Below are 19,202 nucleotides of genomic sequence, written 5' to 3'. Positions count from 1 at the left end.
ATAAAAATTCGAATTTAACCAGCTAGTAATCTGGTTCTCAGACACCGGCACAGCAGGGCATCAGTAAACTATTGTTTCTAAGTGTTATTTCTTCCAACTCTTGACACCTCCCACTTCACAAGTTTATTACAGCTGCATGCGATCCAAAAGTAAAAGTAAAAAGTGTATAGACACAAGCAAGCCTGTTTCCTTTTATTTACAAAGCGTTGATATAAAAACTATGATCACATCTTACCATCTGCGTCACATTATATTGTTCATGTTATAACTGGTGTTTTTATTGTGTACAATTTGTGGTTGGATTTTATCATCGTCAACAATGATGTGCAAAAACAACAAAAAAGAGGAAGCTTTTTTTTTTTTCAACTTTTCAATAATCAATTAACTTTTTAGCTTATAAAAACTCATATTTACCTCTGGCAAACTCTGCAGCCCATGTCATGATCTGTCCCATGTCCATCTCCTCACTCTCATCACTGGACAGGTAATCATACAGCGAGCCGCCGTTCGCATACTCTGAGGAAACACGACAAACACCGGTTTGTATCATTGAGAGCGACTCTGACAACGTAAAATAAATAAACACACGGTGGAAAAAAGTGAAGAGTACAATATCTTACAGTGACAAATCCGCTCTCCTGAGTGTGACATTATACACATGAGTGCAGTATGTGGGAGTATTACGTGAAAACAATTGAAAATTGAAGTTTGGCCAGACCGATCCTGGAGGCCTGCTGACACGCTCTTGCTTACAAATTGCTTCTGTCACCGGCCTGTCGCTGTGGGTGAGCTGAGTTTACCACAGCGTACGCAAACAGGACAATGTTTGTCAAATTTCTGCAACACATCACCTTTCTGCTGTGTTTTCAAAGCTTTCAATAAAAGCGTATAAAACTTGACAATTATTTAGCCTTTAGCAAAACAGGCAAATGAACATTTTTACCACCTTGTGAGGTGAAGTGCTTAAAGAAAGATAAACACAGCAGCTACAACAGCAGGAACCCACTGTTTGTGCATAATAACCCAACACAGGACTGTAAACATGCATAGGCTCCGAGACAGGAGCCTAATTAACAATCATAAAATACACAGAGGATTTTTAATTATGATGAGCCTGAATTTTATGTGTGCCTTTTTCCTCTGGATGACAGCAGACACGCAAACCTGTATCTTAGATGAAACGTCTGCTTTTGCTCTTTGCACTTGAAGAAGTGCAGTAGAGCCACATTCCAGAGATAACATGACAACCTGGGGAAGCTCTGTCGTAAACTACACTTTCATTTTAGTCTAGTGTCTCACACGAGTTATAATCAGGTTGTGTGGAACAAAAGAAAAAAAAAAGCCTTGAAATGAGTATAACTGGTAAATGTACCTTCACTTTGAAACAATAACTGACTATAATTAATCAGGTTTATGAGGCTGCTGAATGACAGCTGATATTGTTAAACTCTTGCAGGTCAACAGAGACAAACAGATCTAGGAAATAGGTTGTAGATACTGGCTGCTAGAAAGCGGGCACTGGCCGGCCTGATGCTGTATGTCAACAGACAGAGGAAATTTATAATAGAGCTGATGAATGTGGACGTGCATGGTCAGGATGACCGTCCACATTTTTTCTGGATCTGGTGCTAATTACATTCTCCCTGGATAAACAGAGACACCAACCAGCTCCCTGACAACAAAACCTTTCCCTTTCACAGCTTCAAATACTAGCAATGCTGCTGCAGAGCAACTTTTTCTCCATTGTTCACCTGCTATTAAGGACAAATTTCAAAAGCTTTCACTGAATCTTTCTGTACTTTCTTGACTTTTACACACACCCAATAGATAATAATAATTCCTAATAGATATAAAAAATTTAAAAAAACATTGATGTCCGTCAGTTTTCCCGAGTAGGGTGACAATATTGTAGAGATGACTATTTATGATTTCATAAAATATTAACAAATTGAGGTTGTTGTTGTTTTTTTTAAATCAAAAATCATCAACAATGTGGATATAATGAGTGAGTGGGTGAAGGCAAATAATAGAACAGCAAAAATATTCTTCAGAAAATGAAATCAGTTTACTGTGATGCATCTTTAAACCAGGAAAATACAACACGTCATATTTATCCAGAATCTACGACGATATGTAGTCTCATATCATGATATGAATATAACATATATTGACCAGCCCTAATTAACACCGCTGACACAAATAAATAGTATTTGCATAAAACACTTCACAATACATACTGTTTATTGTTATTCAAAGAATTCTTGCTGCATTTTTGTTTATTATAATTTTATACTGGTGTTTTTAACCCAATCCTATTTCCTTTAAAGACGACAAAGTTTGACTTGAATCGAACCGACCAAACATGTTTTCTGTGTATTGTGTAATGTTATTTATTTGATTTTTCAATTTACACATTTCCACTTAATCTACAATGTAAGAATGCAAATAAATGCATTGTTTTTTAAGATTTATAAGGAAATGAAGAAATTCAGGACTTGTGTTCATGTAAGCTGTGAAAAAATTCAAATAGTGTATCAGGCGTGTCTAAAAACAGCCGAACACACGTGTAAGATTTCTATAACAATAAATAAAGAGAAAACAATATTTCAGCGCTGATTGTGTGGAAAAAAATAGTTCCAGTTTACTGTAAACATTTGGTGAGGACAGATGTGAAGTGCTGGCTTGTATTTATCAGTTTTCCTGACCGAAGGAACAAAGAAGATGGTAAGTAGGAAGCTGTATATTGTCCTCATGATATGAGGAGGTGCTACTTCCTGTTCAGGATGGGAGGTGCAGCCATATTTTTCATTCCCAGCATGTTTTACTGTTTCCTATAACAGAGAGTCATCTTTGTAACAGTAGAAACAAGATATTAGAAATCCACGGGCTGAAGGAAAACACCGGGCATCACAGACATGCAGCAGTTTCTGAAAGTCACAGACAGTTTTATAACGGCAAAGGGAAACAGATATTGTATTTGTTGGTTCACCCCAAGAGGCTGACAAGTTCAGCGTTTGATGTAAAGTGAGTAAAGATTTTAAGAGCCTCAAACACAGCTTCCTACCTGCACATAAACTGAGCTATTTGTAGTAAACTGCTGCTGAAGTGCTTCCTCGTGGACTTTCTGTTGTTGTTTCAAGATAAGGAGCTGCTCTTGTTTTGTTTTACACAGAAAGAATGGACCTCAGTTTTCAAGTCGCAGCTGCACGAAGTGTTGAATCATTTCAGTGAATAATCAATAAGTTGAGCAACTTAAAATTTATTGCAAACAATTCAGAATTACATCCTATAATACAAATATTTATATTACAGTAATAAAAGCTGTTACACAGCAGCATTACAATAAACGTGTCTGATGTTTTTCTACTTAAATGTTTGATTTCCTACTTTTCTTTTACATTTACTCCTTTTCTAAATTAAAAACTAGGAGTATATCAACATGCAAATATATTCTATTTAACTGCTACTACTTCCCCTAAAAAGTGCACGATCACTTTATATGTAAGACTTAAAGTTTCAACATAGCGCTTGAGTAAGTTGCATAACAGACCACTTTTACTTCAGACTTCTTGTAAATGAACTTTAGATAGATAGATAGATAGATAGATAGATAGATAGATAGATAGATAGATAGATAGATAGATAGATAGATAGATAGATAGATAGATAGATAGATAGATAGATAGATAGATAGATAGATAGATAGATAGATAGATAGATAGATAGTCATTATTGTTCTATGAGGAGATATGTTTTCACAAGTCTGTACATGTTCTGCACAAAACATATAGATAACGACGCCACAATGTACAGTTTATTATACAGTATACCATTAATGTCCCTACACCAACCCCATGTGCATGAATACAAATGATTCTGGGTCTTGAAATGTGGGTGCTTTTCCATTTTAAAGCCCGATATCTGCAACCCAGTTCAGAGGATGATGATTTTCATGTCCTATTATTTGAGTCATACCTACATGCGTATCAAACTCTGCATATGCATCATTTTGCACAGCGAAGGTCAAACATCCACGTGAGGTAACGATAAGCTGAACATAGTTGTGATTTGAGGATGTATTTGAATAACTTCTCCACAGGATGACCTCCTGCATGAAAGTTGAGCCAAAGCATGATTGGATTGTTTTCTACAGTCTGCAGCTATACTAGCTATAGAGGTTGGTTTATTCTTCTCAGCCTCTGACCCCCACAAAAGAAAAGGTCACACAACTACTGTATGAATGTGTGCACTTCCTGAAGCCTCTGACATTCACTCATGCTTCCATAGAAACCTCTGCCCCATTCAGTGTTGAGCAAACTATGCAACTGGTGCAAAGAGATTCAGCTGCTGCGTTTTTCTCTCGATGTAGTCCAGCAGCTCTATTGTAAACTGTTTATCACTGAGACCCACTTCACTGAAAATTTGGGAGAACCAGCGTTAATGCTTTATAATTTATAAAACTTACCAGTGACGATTCCATAGTTGGGAGCTTCGACAATTGCGCCATAAAACTGGATGATGTTTCGGTGGCTGAGGACACTTAAGATTTCAGCCTGAGCAATGAACACACAAGGAGAAAACATAAGTGTGACGTTTTCATGATAATAGAGGTTATTCTACTATATATGAGTCTAAATAAACAAGACTAACTATCCTACTCCATGTAGCAGTGCTTTGAGCTGAATGCTAGTGTCAGCATGTTGACATGCGGATGTTCAGGAGGTACAATATTTACAAGGTTAGGAATTTTACATTGCTGTGTTAGAATTAGCACCAAACAGAAAGTAAACCAAAGTGGAAATGTTAACATGATATTTGGACTAAATAAATAATTAAAGGTCCCATTTTGTGTAAATTCCTAATTTTATTTCTTCTTTGATTAGAAAGCATTTTTAAGGGCTATAAAATACTGTGAAAGTGTCAAAATGTTGAATCTATGTAGGTATGCACACCGACTGTATTCAAGAACTCTGCATTTTGGACGAGCTGTTTGGACTTCCACAAGTTTGTGATGTCACAAACTAACACTCGTGTCATTTGTCCAACCTTTTATGTGGAAGAAAACACTAAGCAGTCAGTCCATCATGAAGCTAACGAGCCACAAGACCACAGAAAACCTGTGCATGGCCTGGACACGTGTCACGCAGAAAACAGTCAGCCAATCAGAAGAGAGGGTCATTAAAATCAATGCAACTTAAAGACACAGACACAAAACAGCCTGTTCTTGGTTGTGCTCTGAGAGACGCTTAAGAGAGGAGATGTAAAACTATGTTGAGATGTTTTTTGGTACCTTAAACCAAATATATTCTCATGGAGTGATTCAAGAATAAAGATAAAACACTGGAAAAGAGAAAACTATGGGACCTTTAAGGGGCAGTTTTGTTCATCATTGTTCATGTTAACCCATGTAATAGATGTTGAGACATTTCAGTAAAAAAAACAAATGTATCTTTCATGGTGGCGCTGGAGAAAAACCCAGCAGATCACCAAAAGATAATTAATTTGTCAGTGAAAAAAGTGCTAATCCAATCCATCAGATGTTCATGAAAAATGTTTACTAAAAAACAAAAATGAAAACTTCCTGATGGTGCTGGAGGAAAAATCAGGGCCTCCCCAAACTCATCAGGATCCATCCTCAGAGGACCGTGAATGTTTGCACCAAATTTCAAGGTGATCCATGAGATATTTGTTGAGATATTTCTGTCTAGACAGAAGCAGCGGACCGACCAGCAGACAGCGGATCATTTATACAAAGACATATTAATATATAATTCTGGTCCAGAAAGTCTTCTGTGTAACCATTTCTTGAATGAACAGAAACCTGACAAAATGAGTTCATTTAATTGTAACCAAACACTATAATTAAAGGAACAATTGGTTCAGTGTGAAAGGATTACATCATTATTTTCACTGAACAATCATCGCTCCAACACTTGAGTGAAGTTGAATGGATATCTGTGATCTTTTACAATTTCATAAAAGAAACGATGAATAATTTTCTGAACATCCCATCAAAGGCCAACAAATGTAATACAATTTCCCTGAAAAGATTTCAAAGATAATTCTTTTTTTGTCTTAAAGACAATGAGACCGCATTTTCAAAGGGATTTCAAGAGCAGTCTCTGCTGTAATTGGGCTAAATACATTCTTTCATTTGGCAATATTGTTTCTTTTGCTGCACATTTCTCCGAGTGGGGGAGTATAATGACCATGAGTGATGGGTACAGAAGTCACCACATCCCGCTAAATGGGGTAGCAATTAAAATGATTACTACACTGACAATTAAAAAGTATAGGAAAAGCCCAGGCAATTATGAATCCTACCTCATTTTCAATCTTGAGCAGTTTTTTCACCGCCACCTCTTTGTCCTGGGAGATCCACTTGGCTCGGTACACACTTCCAAAACTGCCGCCGCCACAGTTCTCGTAGAAGAGGATGTCATCGAACTTGATTTGCACGAAAGACGCGCCGGGAGACGACATCTCATAATGACACTCAGGTCCAACTCAGCTTCTGAGGAGAGGAAGGAAGTCTGGTTCACAACAAAGACCTCTACGGCAAAACAAACGTGCTGCTTCAAAGAATAGCTTCACACGCCATTTGCGAGTGTGACTGCAGGTTAGACGGGACTCCAAAAGAGGCTGCTGTCCCATTGGCTGATTCTACTTGTGGTGTCGGTGTGATATCACTGGTTTTTAACTGACCGTCCCCTTTCTCTTCCTCTTTTCCACACTCACTCCTCATCATCAGCACCCATAAGCAGTGAGCTCAGGGTCCAGACTCTGCTTGTATAAGGACGATGGCATGCCTGGTATGTTGTGATCGTGCGACCAAAGTCACAGACTATTCCAGCGGGGTCTGCTGTGTTCAGCACAAGTAAGGCCTCAAGCAGGGACAGCAAAATAAAAATGTGAGTCTAAATGGCCTCCGACTGTTTCGAGACAAGAACCTCGAGAGATCCTCATATTCTCTTTATCTTTTTAACTAAAAAAGGAGCTCTTCCTTCTCGCATTAAGGCCAAACATGATGTTGCGTGTGAGAGCCTCGGTGAGGAGTATAATGTGTCCAAACCGCGGTCCGCACAGATTGATTATCACATCCTTTTGTTTGTCCGTAACAGCATAAAAGCATCTTGTAAAGAAGTAATTCCATCATTACAGGAAATTGTAGCTCGGTCATTGTTCATAGGTTTCCCATTTACAGCCGAGCAATTACGGCTCTTAAAAGGCTGTTACCTGGGTCTTCATTGGGATTACTATCCATCACAGTGGGAAATGCCTCCATTGTCACAGAGGGGAGCCATTGCTTTCGGCTGATTTACTTGTATTCGTGCTATACTTAGAATCACAGCAATTTGCTCAGTGGACGAGCCCCCCCTCCCACCCCACCACCCCACCACCCCCACCCAGCATTGTCTGACCACTCAAGAAGCCAGGGTTACTGGGATATGGTAGCACTCCTGCAGTCTTTGCTGCCAGTTTCTCACTTAATAGCAAACACTGCTGTAAGCACGGCAACAATAACGGCCTGATAGCCATACGTCAAACCGCAGGTAGTTACTGTAATCAGGACTGAAGGAGAAATGAATCAGTCTGTGACGGCAGACGATGAGGTCAGCTTCACGTCTTCAGTCAGCCGCAAGGAGACAGTTCATCATGTTACAACCTTAAATACTCATCAGCACCTTCAGGGTGTGTAGATCGTGTTTCTGTGCTGCTTAAATCCAGTGCTGGAAAGTAACTAAGTACATTTATTCAAGCACTGTACTTAAGTACAGTTTTGAGGTTCTTGTACTGTACTTACCTTTTATATTTGATGCTACTTTCTACGTCCACTCAGCAATATTTCAGAGGGAATATTGTACTTTCCGCTGCATTTGTTTGACAGCTTTAGGATGATGATTTGATAGAATGGATAATATAACAAGCTTTTAAAATACAACACATTGTTAAAGAATAAACTAGTGGTTTCCAGCTTTTGACATCTTGTAAAAATCAGGGCAGATTTTCCGCTCTAAACTTCTCACATGGTTTCATGCCAATAAACGTTCAAATGATTCAATATCACAGCAAAAATCAAAGATTAGGAGAAAATAAAGTCTCCCAGAAATCATCTGACGACCCCTCAGATTGTCCCTGGATATAAAACTGGATAGAAAGTCGTTTAAAATCGCTCCACCTGCAGCAGCTACATCAGTAACATGCTGCTTACACATTTAATACATCAGTCAACGGGACCAAAGCAATACTTTTACTTTAATTTTGCTGTTAATACTTGTTTACTTTTACTTAAGTAGGATTTTTCATGCAAGTACTTTTACTTTTAAGTAATCCTGTTTTGTTTTTTTTCCATCGCTGTATTATTACTTTCACTTTCAGTAAAGAGTTTGAAAACTTATTCCACCTCTGTTTGGATCAGAAATAATATACAGGATCACAATAAACAACAACAAATACTGGATCAACAAGATTAGGGTTACAACAGAGCGGACTACAGACTGTATCTTTTACAATAACATGTTTACCAACACTTCATATTTATGCAGCAGTCCAACATCAACAATAAGTCCATACAAATGTCAGAAGTTCTGAACATGTTGAAGACGACGCATCCTTGTTTGATCTACAGGATCCATCCAGGATCCAAGACGAGCTGGTGCGACTCACATGTCAGTGAGGCTAAGAGCATATAAATATTGTAGTCTTTCTTTTACCCAAACATACATACCGACATTCAGTGTGAAGTTTCAGGTTTCAGAGCAGCTCTTCGTCGGTGCAGATCCCACCGGGCACGAGACAAACTTTCAGCAAGACGCCACAGTTCCGGAAAATCACATGTGACGTCCTGCAATTTCTCTCCTGTCTCCCTCAGCCATGGTTTGACTGTTTTTTTTTTTCTTTAACTTTATTAACAACTGAGTAATAAACCTTACTGATAATAGCAAAGGGAGAATTAGGGGAAAGACAGGTTAAAGTCACACAAAAAACAAGAAAAAATAAAATTGTACGGCGTAATGATTCATAAAACGGAGACAAAGAGGGACAAATGATGCATAAACAAGTAAATAAGCAATTTTGCAAGGGCGGTTTTACTGGTTGCACAACTTCCAGCAGACAGGAGCCAACACCAACTGACGAACTGGAGTCTTTCCACAAACCATACTGATGACAACAGCTCCCCCTGCTGGACAAGAGTGGAATAACACCCATATTTGTCTATACGTCCTCGGCATAGACTGTTGGTGTTCAACGTGGGGTCAGCGGACCAGCCGAAGTCCCCATTACAACGTTACATGGGTCTACTAAATGTATTTTTTTTTTACAAGTTGTTATTTCTACTGTTAAACTGCACTGCCAGGCTTTTAAATGATAAATCTGTCTTTTAAATGTACCCAAATACTATTAATAAGTATTTGCTTAAGTACAATACTTGTGTACGTTTTTGACCTCCACATTTTCCTCTATATTTTTCATTTTATGTAGCTTTCTACTCCATTTCAGACGTAAATGCACTTTTCACTCCGCTGTCATTTATTTGACAGAAACATGTAATTTTTATAACATTAGATGAGCTAAAATAAATAAATTAATAATCGATAAAATTATAACCCAACTGTCTGTTATTATAAGCACAAATCAGCATAAATTGTGGGACAATGGTGCATAAATTAAATAAAAGGCATCTCAACACGATTGACTTATTTCACCATCAGAATTTGACCCATTTGGTCCGATAACATTCAGGAAGTCAAGAAGAGCTGCACGATTGATTTATTTGATCCCTATTCAAGGGGACGACAGAAGTCTCTGTTGGGCGCATGGTCAGTACGGGAATATCTCACCAGACAACAGATGTAAAAACTCTTCACATACTTTGAAATACAGAGAGGTTTATCTAGCTGTGATAGGTTTAATCAGCATTGTGTAAACTGGTTTGGCAAGAGCTTAAATGTAATCAACATTCATTAATAGATAATGTTAAAAGTCCTGCACAATAGCAAAAGATGTTAACGAACTGCAGCACAAATAATTTCATGCTCCCACAGACTGGTTCTCTAAAAGTAACCTATTTTACTACATAAGAAATTGAAAATGAGAAATAACTTCATATTGAAAAGGTTCCTATATTTTCATACCACAATAATAAATTGGCAAAAAAGAACAAGAAGTAACGACATAACAACTCACAAATACATCGAAAATATTTACTATGTACAGCACACAAAATCTTTTTTTAACATTTACGGTTTCTCAGGCTTCCAAAAAGAAATGTGCTCACATGAATAAAAAGTCAAACGTTTATAATCCCCTGCATGCTGATGTCAAAATAAATATCTGTATACAATTTACAACACAAAAGCATCTCACAAACCTAAATATGTATAAATACTGTTTGATACAAAAGATACGAAACAACTGAATATCAGGAATATTGAGACTTTGCATTTTTAAAGCATCACATAGTGTTTACATTTGAAATGTTAAACAATAATCTGATGAAAAAGATCCTCCCAAAGATCTTTAATGTCTGTTTGAGTTGGAGATGATGTGATATCTGCATGACTGTGCTATGAGAGGTAATTCAGCCGCCAACAATTACCTGTTGTTAAAATATCATAAGTTACTGCAATGAAAGTCTTATAACAAGTCAAGCTTTGAAAACAATATCTCATTATCTGATAGTTGTTAGGTCTCTATGTGATTGCCTGTGTTGGAGTAAATTCATACCAATGCAAGCATACATGGCACAGCATCAGACTGTAACATTTCTGTTCCTGAGTGTTTTCAAGGCCTCCGGGGCTCAAGTCTGTGCGAGAGCTGAGTCAGCGTCCTGTGGTTGTCGATCACGTCGAGCTGACGGACGTACGTCCAAATGTCTGGGTGGTTTTTGCTGGCCAGCGGAGAATCTGGACCTGATTCAATTAAAAACACGATCAGCGTCGGAGAACAATCAAAACTTAGGAGAAAAATGTTGAACTTTATAACTTTAAAAAAAATCAACACAACACTCTCACATGTCTGTAACGCGTTTTCAATCAAGTGTCTCTACTGACTGAATTTTTACCCAAACGTTCATCCATATAAAATGATCAATGTGAACTTACTGAATGTCTGGCTCCTACAGTAGTTCACTATCTTCAGTGTGTTGGCTATCATCCGCTGCAAAACAAAGAGCTATAATCACTAACAAATATTGGCAAATAACAGAAAAATAAAGAACCAAATAAGATTTCCACCAACTGGTAGACTGTAATGTACGCCTGCAGAGCCTCACCATTTTCTCAAAATTGACCAAATTGTCGATAAATGTTTTGTTGCCCTCGTGAGTAAATGTCATGTCTGGAAGAAACAAGGAAACGCTGCGAGTAAAGTTAGAGCAAAGAGCAGGCCGACGGTAGAGGGTCAAAACTATTGAAGAAGCAATTTAGCAGTAAAACAAACGTAGCGTACAATCCAAAATTATACATTAAAAACAAACAGTCATCATATAAAGCGGTCTGACCTTTGATCAGCAGTGGCATGAAAGGAATGACGGGAGGTTCCAGCTTGGCAACGGTCAGCCGGTACGCCCGGTGGTTCCTGGACGGGTCCTGTGGAAACAGTCACACTGTTCTGAGATCTACCGTCATCGTGTGAGACTCATCCATCACAGACGAGGACCTCTAAACAGCTGACTCTGCACAATTCAATACAGGATAAGTTGTTTCAGCTTACCATCAGGTTCTCAAATTCCCCGTAAAACTTCTTGAACTTGCTGGGGAGTTTCTGTGAACACGTATAACGGAGGGAGGTTAACTTGCAGTAAAGGTATGAATACATTTAAAAAGACACACAGAAACCAACCTCCCAGGTTTGACTCAGTCTGCTCACTGCCAGGTTACTCAGTCCCATAATGATAGCAAAGAAGGCGTTGAGATTCCTGTACTCCTTACAGCTGTGACAGAAAACATGAAAAGGAAGTTAGAGAGGCAAAAAAAACAAAAAGAGTAAAACTTCAAACTGATTCTCAGGAAAGACGGAGTGAAACGCGGTGAACTCACTGGGCAGCGATCTTCATGAACTTCTTGAGGAGCTGCACTCGTTTGCTCAGTTGAGAACACAGACACATCTCTGTGATCACCCAAAACTGAATTTCATTAAACCTCCTCAGGAACAGGTCCAGGTTCACGGTGGTTTTCTTCACGTCCTGCCTCCCAAATGTGTGGTAGATGAGTTCAAGCTGTCAAATACCACAAATAAACAACCTTGATCTTGTGCACTAAAGAGTGGAATAACTGAAAACCATAAAAAACATTTAACGTGGTTTTATTTCATGTCAGTACAATTGCCCAATTTGATAAATCAGTTGTGCTTATGGCACCCGGTTGCTCTATAATACCTCATGTACACAGTGGAAAAGCTCCCAGTCATAGGCGGTCATGTGGTACGCCACGTCCTTAGAGCTCATCAACTCAAAGCTGGACAGCGACCCGGCAGACGGACCGTCCTGCTCAGGTAAGGTGGTCTACAAACCACAAACAATCACCTTAAATTCACAACAATACAAACAAGAGACTGAAAACAACACTGAACCTTACAGAGGAATTTCTGTCATTTCACTGGAATGCTTAAAAGCCTGCTGGTGGCTCAGGCCATGCCAGAAACATTCGTAGGCGGGGCTGAGGATGCAGTTAACTTGTGTTTCCATGAGGAAAATGTCTTGTGCAACACGTGTCTGACAGATTTTAACAACATACCAAAGACTCCAACTGGTCCCTCCGGCAGGCAAACAAACGTCCATTTATGCTGAGTGTGGAGAACACCGAGACATCGTTTGGCTTGAAGACGGCTTTCTCTGGAAAAGGACAAACATTACACACACGAGTCCAAAAAAACATCTGTAATAATCAATTCAATCACCGTCGGTGATCTGACCGACGGGCCATCACTGTTCAACATAAAATGTTTTGTGTTTGTCCAACCTAAACTGCACTGTGTGAATCTCAAGCTGAGATTGTAAACATGATAAACCTGCATAACAGCAGCAGATTAGAGTTTCCGTTGTTATGCTAGCATGGTGACTTTAGCTATTTGCTGAAAGCTCTCTTTCCATGTGACGCCTCACAAAGCTGTTCGAATGCCAGAAAAAAAAATCTGTCCTTGTCTGCAAATGTCTTTTTTTCATTTCTGGTGGTTAAAGTGGTTGAAACGCTTCGTTTCAGTTTCAGTCTCGGTGTTCAGAAAGTTAGTCCACAGTAAACTCCTAAGTATTGGCCAATGCAGTATACTACTACAATATATTATAAAAGTATACTTTCTGTCATAAAACAGCTCTTTCATGCTAACTTTATACTCATGTGAAAGCAAAGCTGAACTGATTAGAGATATATGAGCTCTGTGATCATCAGCTCCATGTCAGAGAACAACAAACAGCTTTGTTTACTTGCCTGTGGAAAGTTCAAGTCAAGTATGGACTAAGAAAGAGCTGCTTCAGTGCTTTCAGACAAAGACAAAGACGAGCAGCCAGAAGCATCGACAACTTCGTGTTGAATGTTTTGAGAAAAACTGATCTCAGGTTTTTTTTTTAGCCACTTTGAAGGCCGTTCACTCAGAAGCAGTCGTCCACAGTCAGGAAACTCACTAATCTCCCATCAAATGAGGCGGGATGATTTAGTACACCGCCCTGCTCGGACTCTCCCCTTTTTGCCGCGTCTCCGCTCATTTGATTAACACGTAGCCGCTGCCGCTCTCACCTCCTGCCGAACTCAGGTTGACCAGGACCAGGTCCTCTGCTGACCCCAGCTTCTCCGCCACAGCAGCGATGACCTCCCTGACTGAGGCGGCCACGGGGACCCGGATGGTGGTGTAGGTGTGGTCGCAGCAGTAGACTTTGAACAGAACTGGAGGCAGGAATAGAAGTAATAAATATGAGACTGTCAACAAGAAGTAACGACGGAGTGGTAAAGCAGCGCTGCAGAGACAGAGACGGATTAACGAGCTGGAGGTCAGGAGATAAGAGAAAAGGGGAAAAAACTGTAAATTTGTTTATTTTTCTCTGCTTTTCATTATAAATCCTGGATATATATTTTTTTTTACTATATAACGATTTAAACAAAATATTAAAATGAAACAACTTGGTAGGAGAAAATCGACTATCAGCTGTGATAACGGGGCTCCCTAATGTACATGGCTATATATATTTTGCAAGAACTGTACACAGGATATGTAAAGATCACTCACATAAGAATAATCAACAGAATTGTGGACGTTGTATTTTGTGGTAATCGGTAAATGGCCTGAGTGGCCAAAAGATATAAATCCCTGATGCATCGAACAACACATATCCAGCCAACATACATTACGAGAAAATCTCACTTTGACTTCCTCTTTGTGTCTCTAAGGACCGTTTCAAATGTCTCTGTGAAAATATCTACTATCAGAGTACGACAGTGATAACGGGGTTTTCTAGTGTTTTAAAATGAGGAAAACACCATTCGCTCCATCATGTCATGTCGAATGAAGACCTACTGACTTCAAGACGCTGATACTGTGACCGTATCAGAGGTGTAGCAACAATACACTTATGATCACTGGACAATTATACACATAAGCATGCACAGACTTGTTCTTTACTCACTTTCATCATTACTCTTGATGGCCTGTCGTTTCTGAAGCTTCTCATCTCCCATACTGAAGTGCCGCAGCAGGACTTTGTGCTGCGACAAAATTTTAAAAAGTTTATGTTCACAAGTCTGAGAAATAAAACAACATCTGCATCTGAGCTTTTAATCGTTTGATACCTTTTTCTGTGAGGACCTGGCATCTTCAGCACTACCAAATAAAAAAAGAAGCAACAATTACTCAATCTGAAGTTATGTAAGTTTGATCATTCAGAAATAAAAACCAAAAGAAAACAGTCATGTGGAGATTGTTCAGTAAGAAGATCAGGGTCCTGAAAACATACAGTCAGAGCTTCAGGCTCTTTTCATCCATATTACAACATAAAAAACGTACTTACTTGCATTTTACAATTCTCTCCAACTGTGTTAGTTGATCCCTGAGGGCTGGAAGTGCTTTGGCATCATTAGACACCGCCAAGAGAAACTCCTGCAAAACGCAAAGAGCCTTGAGTGACAGGAAAAATCAGCAGAAGTAATTATTGAACAAATAGTAAGACGATTTTAAGATGAAGTCTTTCGAGCAGTTGTGGACTCCAAGAGTTTATTAAACTGTATCGCTGCTGTGACTGTTCTGTCCCTCCAGCAGAGGCGCCAACGAAACTCCTCCACAGGCTGACCTGGAGAAAGGCCAGCGCGACGTCCTCCTGCTGCAGGTAATCTCCATGTACAGCAGCCCACTGCATCACCAGGCGGATCACCCTGCGCTTGTTGTTGAGCATGTAGTCCAGCTGTTCCTGCTCAGGGCCCTGTGAGGCCTGGGCATGGTAGCTGCACAGCAGTTAAAGAACACAATCATGGAATTACAGCAAAATAAGCAGCTTTTTTTGTTTTCAGGTCTGTTTTTACTGCCTGGAAAAGAACTGGAAAACAAAGTGCTGAAAGGATATTGGGCTATTAACACCGGGCAAAGTTGACTGTTTGGTATGAAGACACAGTGCATGAGCACAAAGTCATCTAACGCCGAGTCTGTGACAAAAAAAACAAGAGAGAAACTGGTGTCAAACACTGGCGCTGCCAGGCCTCGATCCACATGGCCCCGTCTCTGTCACCTCTGCAGGCAAATGAAAACCATATGTATGCACACAAGTGAGAGTAATTAGATCAGCTCTGTGATGTGTTGCTAATTATAGACGAGAACAAACGGGTCAGTGCAGAGGAGTCGGCAGAGGACAAAGGAGAGACACGGAACCGGAGAGAGCGGAGGTGAGAACAAATATACCGCATGTGTGAAAACCCTTCACAATACATGATCATCGTATTGCTGGATTTCATTAGACGCCACTAATCTGACATGCAGGACCTGGTGAGCAGTACCTGACTCTGAGAATTGAGAATCCAATCGCATCATTTCGAGGAGGTGCTCCAAAATCTTCTCCGGCGTCCCAGACATTACCTTGTATCTGGAGCAACACAGAATAAAACACACCCTTCACTAATCAAGAAACACTGGCTCTTAATGCTTAATGACACGGCTATGGCCCTCCACTGATTTATGTTACTTGAACGTGTGTCTGTGATTGCTTCATTTGATGACAATCCTGTTTACAATCAGTGTTCTCGGCCCACTGAAGATGAAGGGGAGTCTGGACTAAGAGCCACGAGACAAAGAAAAATGTAGGGGCATCTTCTACGTGAAGGAGAATCAACACATCCAGCCTCGGGTGTTTTCATTACTTGATAACAGCATGACGAGAGGGAGCTACACAGCAACGCCGTGTCTCCCCCTCTCGTGGGGGAGAACAGTCTTGACACTCTCATGTGTGAGGAGTGCAGTTGATTAGAGGGCGACCCTGAACAAGTAATTGTGACTTGCCAGGCCTTTCTTTTCCCCCTTGGAGCTAAGCCATCATTACCATTAATATGTCTCTCTATATTACAGCGACCGTGGTGCAGTGACAGATGCTTCTATTAAGATAACACTTGTTGGCTGCAGAGCTCAGGATTGTTGTGCTTGTGCTGCCTGCACATTTTCATCTGCTGGCTGTTGGAGTCCAGCATTCACTTCAAACCTCTTTTAAACTGTTTTTAAGTATAAGGCTGGCGATATTCAGTATTTTTTTTTACTGTCCAAAAATCCAGTGAAAGGACCAACAGCAACAATGAATTGATCAACAAATAAGAAGCATCTGTGAACCAGAACTAGATAAAGTGCCACAGATTTTCAAAAAATGTCCTCTCGGGGATTAATAAAGTATATACCTACCTACCTACCTACCTACCTACCATTGTTCCTCCAAAAGTTCCAACTGCCATGAATGTGAGTATTGTTGCTTATTTTAAGTCAATGAGGTCTATTAATCCACATTTAGAAATAGTTCCTAATAAACAAACGGCTTCTTTCCATCTGCGTGACCCTCGCATAAAAATACAGCGTCTAGCTGTTTTCGAAAATTATTTTTACTTTTAAAAACGAAACTATACAATCATGAACCCTTGTTAAAGACGACCAAGTTCAGTAGGAACTGAAGGGCTTGGAGTTGGAGCCAGAAGAACTTCATGAGATTTGTTGACTATGTCAAAAATAAAGAACAATGACAGCTAGAACAGACAAATGTGATTAACTGCAAAGATATAAAGATTGATACCGAAAGACAAAAGGAAGGCTGAGCTCGAGCCAGCTTCCATTTTTTTATTTTAGTTTGAGGTCTGTTCTGCAGCAACTATGAGCTCATATACCATAAAATAGTGACAGTTTTTAACAGCTTGAATTGAAACTGCATATGAGGTCACGAGTTTAACAAACACCTGTCAGACAGAAATGTTGTAGAACATCTTTTGTGTCTATAAATGCAGATCTGTCCAGCACTAACGTGGTGGGTACATTTACTTGTAATGGGAGGCGGAGGATCCCTTGACGGAGGTTCGACCGCCGGTGAGACTTTTCTCCAACACCAGAACGTCCTGACCGTGCTCCTTTAGACGCACAGTGTTGGCCTCCACATCCTTCACACACACACACACACACACACACACACACACACACACACACACACACACACACACACACACACACACACACACACACACACACACACACACACACACACACACACACACACACACACACAGTGGCGTGATTTGATTGAGACAGATAAACACTATGAAACAGCAATGATAACATTTAAAATAGACAACAAACTTAGTGAATGAGATCAGATTTGTTGGGTTTCAGTTTATACCCAGCAGAGCATCACCACATATTTAATCTAAACAAATCTCAGCTGCTATATTCTGTTGGTGTCAGAGCTCCCAGATGGAAGTTTTCCACACTGCAGGTTTGCATCCACAGCTAATTAACCCCAAATCAGGAAAAAAAAAAAGGTCATCATCAACATATTTAATGTTTACTGTAATCACTACCTTAATGAGTGCAGATATGTGGACCACAATTTCAAAAGGTGCATTAAAAGACTTTTGTGGCTGCATTACCACGTTTCTGCCAACAGAGGGCGATAGTGGTGTTTTTTTGTTACTCTAAAAGCATCAGTAGATATTAAACAGAAACCCACCCTCAAAATCCTGTTGAAGTCCTCCTTGTCTACTCTCAGGAAATGACAGTTGTCCTCTCGTAGGACAATGGAGGCAGCGCGGGGGGCGTCATTGACAAGAGCCAGCTTCCCAAAGTCATCTCCTTCGTGAAGAGTGCAAACAACACCCTGCGCAGGACATGGTACTGATCACTTACTGACTAAATGAATTAAAGCCATGGTCAGAGCAACATATTCAGCTTGATGCTTTCAGAAATCATATGATCTCATCTGGAGAAACACTTACTTTTCCATAGATGACCACATTGACTGAGCCCTTTAAAATAATGTACCACGAGGTGCCCTCCTCCCCCTGATTAAACACTGAAAGAGAAAAGAAACACAGGGTTGATTCAATCGTTGGCCATATTTAATTATCAACTAGAAGTATGGGGAAATGTTATCATAACTCATTTCATGCCACTACTTACACACTGTTCCTGCCTTCGCATGGGACTCAAAGATCAGCACTCCTGCCAGTTCTCTCTTGACCTGGGCGAGCAGAGGAGACAGATATCTCAGAAGATCAATATTAACACACAACCGTACGTGTACCTTTTACTTTCCTGTGAGTCAATGCCCCGCTGGTGTGAAAAAGATTTTACAAATACTGAATGTGAGTTCGAATCGTTTTCAGCAGCTCTTACAGACACTTGTTTTTAGATTCCAGCAACAACTGAAATTGACGATTTGACTTACGGGACAGGTGTTTGAATATTAAGATGGATGAATAGAGATGTAAAAACTCATTAAGATGTGTGTATTCGTGCTTGCATCTTTTTCCCTCACGGTCAACGCTCAAATGTGACAAAAATATCTGATGACATTTTAACTGCCACAGGACACAGAAGTAATTTAGCCCTCGACACGAGTGACATTTATGTGACCACATTAGACAGAGAAACTGTACTCACGGTGGTGGATAGGTGTGATAAGGCCTTAATATGGAGCAACTCTTCATAAATGATCTCCAGGTCATCGGCTGTTCTTTCAGACGGACTAGAAAACCAGAAAT

General features: G+C 39.8%; 2 protein-coding genes across 5 annotated transcripts in view; both read right to left on the bottom strand.

The window, feature by feature from the left end:
- The window catches only part of map3k20a (mitogen-activated protein kinase kinase kinase 20a), a 33,451-nt gene extending 24,492 nt beyond the window's left edge, over window positions 1-8,959 (bottom strand). The window contains exons 1-4 of one of the 3 annotated variants that reach the window (XM_069702579.1): window positions 8,729-8,959; window positions 6,325-6,514; window positions 4,466-4,553; window positions 415-516 (exon numbers count right to left, since the gene is read on the bottom strand). In XM_069702579.1, the coding sequence (XP_069558680.1) occupies window positions 415-516; window positions 4,466-4,553; window positions 6,325-6,483 (349 nt within the window). In that variant the 5' untranslated portion in view covers window positions 6,484-6,514; window positions 8,729-8,959. Of the gene's footprint in view, window positions 1-414; window positions 517-4,465; window positions 4,554-6,324; window positions 6,515-7,804; window positions 7,823-8,728 lie in introns of those variants that run through there. The other 2 variants (XM_069702582.1, XM_069702580.1) reach the window with 2 other exon arrangements.
- A 1,232-nt stretch (window positions 8,960-10,191) lies between these two features.
- Window positions 10,192-19,202, bottom strand: part of rapgef4a (Rap guanine nucleotide exchange factor 4a) — a 30,936-nt gene continuing 21,925 nt past the window's right edge. For both annotated transcript variants that reach the window (XM_069702577.1, XM_069702578.1), the window contains 21 exons: window positions 19,102-19,186; window positions 18,619-18,679; window positions 18,435-18,511; window positions 18,170-18,316; window positions 17,488-17,603; window positions 15,975-16,060; window positions 15,548-15,626; window positions 15,278-15,428; window positions 14,999-15,087; window positions 14,781-14,811; window positions 14,618-14,696; window positions 13,734-13,880; window positions 12,738-12,835; window positions 12,380-12,505; window positions 12,042-12,220; window positions 11,845-11,935; window positions 11,716-11,766; window positions 11,504-11,591; window positions 11,276-11,340; window positions 11,106-11,160; window positions 10,192-10,913 (listed from right to left, as the gene is read on the bottom strand). In XM_069702577.1, coding sequence (XP_069558678.1) covers window positions 10,786-10,913; window positions 11,106-11,160; window positions 11,276-11,340; window positions 11,504-11,591; window positions 11,716-11,766; window positions 11,845-11,935; window positions 12,042-12,220; window positions 12,380-12,505; window positions 12,738-12,835; window positions 13,734-13,880; window positions 14,618-14,696; window positions 14,781-14,811; window positions 14,999-15,087; window positions 15,278-15,428; window positions 15,548-15,626; window positions 15,975-16,060; window positions 17,488-17,603; window positions 18,170-18,316; window positions 18,435-18,511; window positions 18,619-18,679; window positions 19,102-19,186 — 2,029 coding nt within the window. In that variant the 3' untranslated portion in view covers window positions 10,192-10,785. The remainder of the gene's footprint in view (window positions 10,914-11,105; window positions 11,161-11,275; window positions 11,341-11,503; window positions 11,592-11,715; window positions 11,767-11,844; window positions 11,936-12,041; window positions 12,221-12,379; window positions 12,506-12,737; window positions 12,836-13,733; window positions 13,881-14,617; window positions 14,697-14,780; window positions 14,812-14,998; window positions 15,088-15,277; window positions 15,429-15,547; window positions 15,627-15,974; window positions 16,061-17,487; window positions 17,604-18,169; window positions 18,317-18,434; window positions 18,512-18,618; window positions 18,680-19,101; window positions 19,187-19,202) is intronic.

Source organism: Brachyistius frenatus, unplaced genomic scaffold (assembly GCF_029030835.1).
Source record: "Brachyistius frenatus isolate BFR_SWC_R1_liver_20210118 unplaced genomic scaffold, ASM2903083v1 Contig_42, whole genome shotgun sequence".
Classification (NCBI taxonomy): Eukaryota; Metazoa; Chordata; class Actinopteri; family Embiotocidae; genus Brachyistius; species Brachyistius frenatus.
The sequence above is the reverse complement of the archived record's forward strand: the minus strand, read 5'-3'. Positions and strand labels throughout refer to the sequence as shown.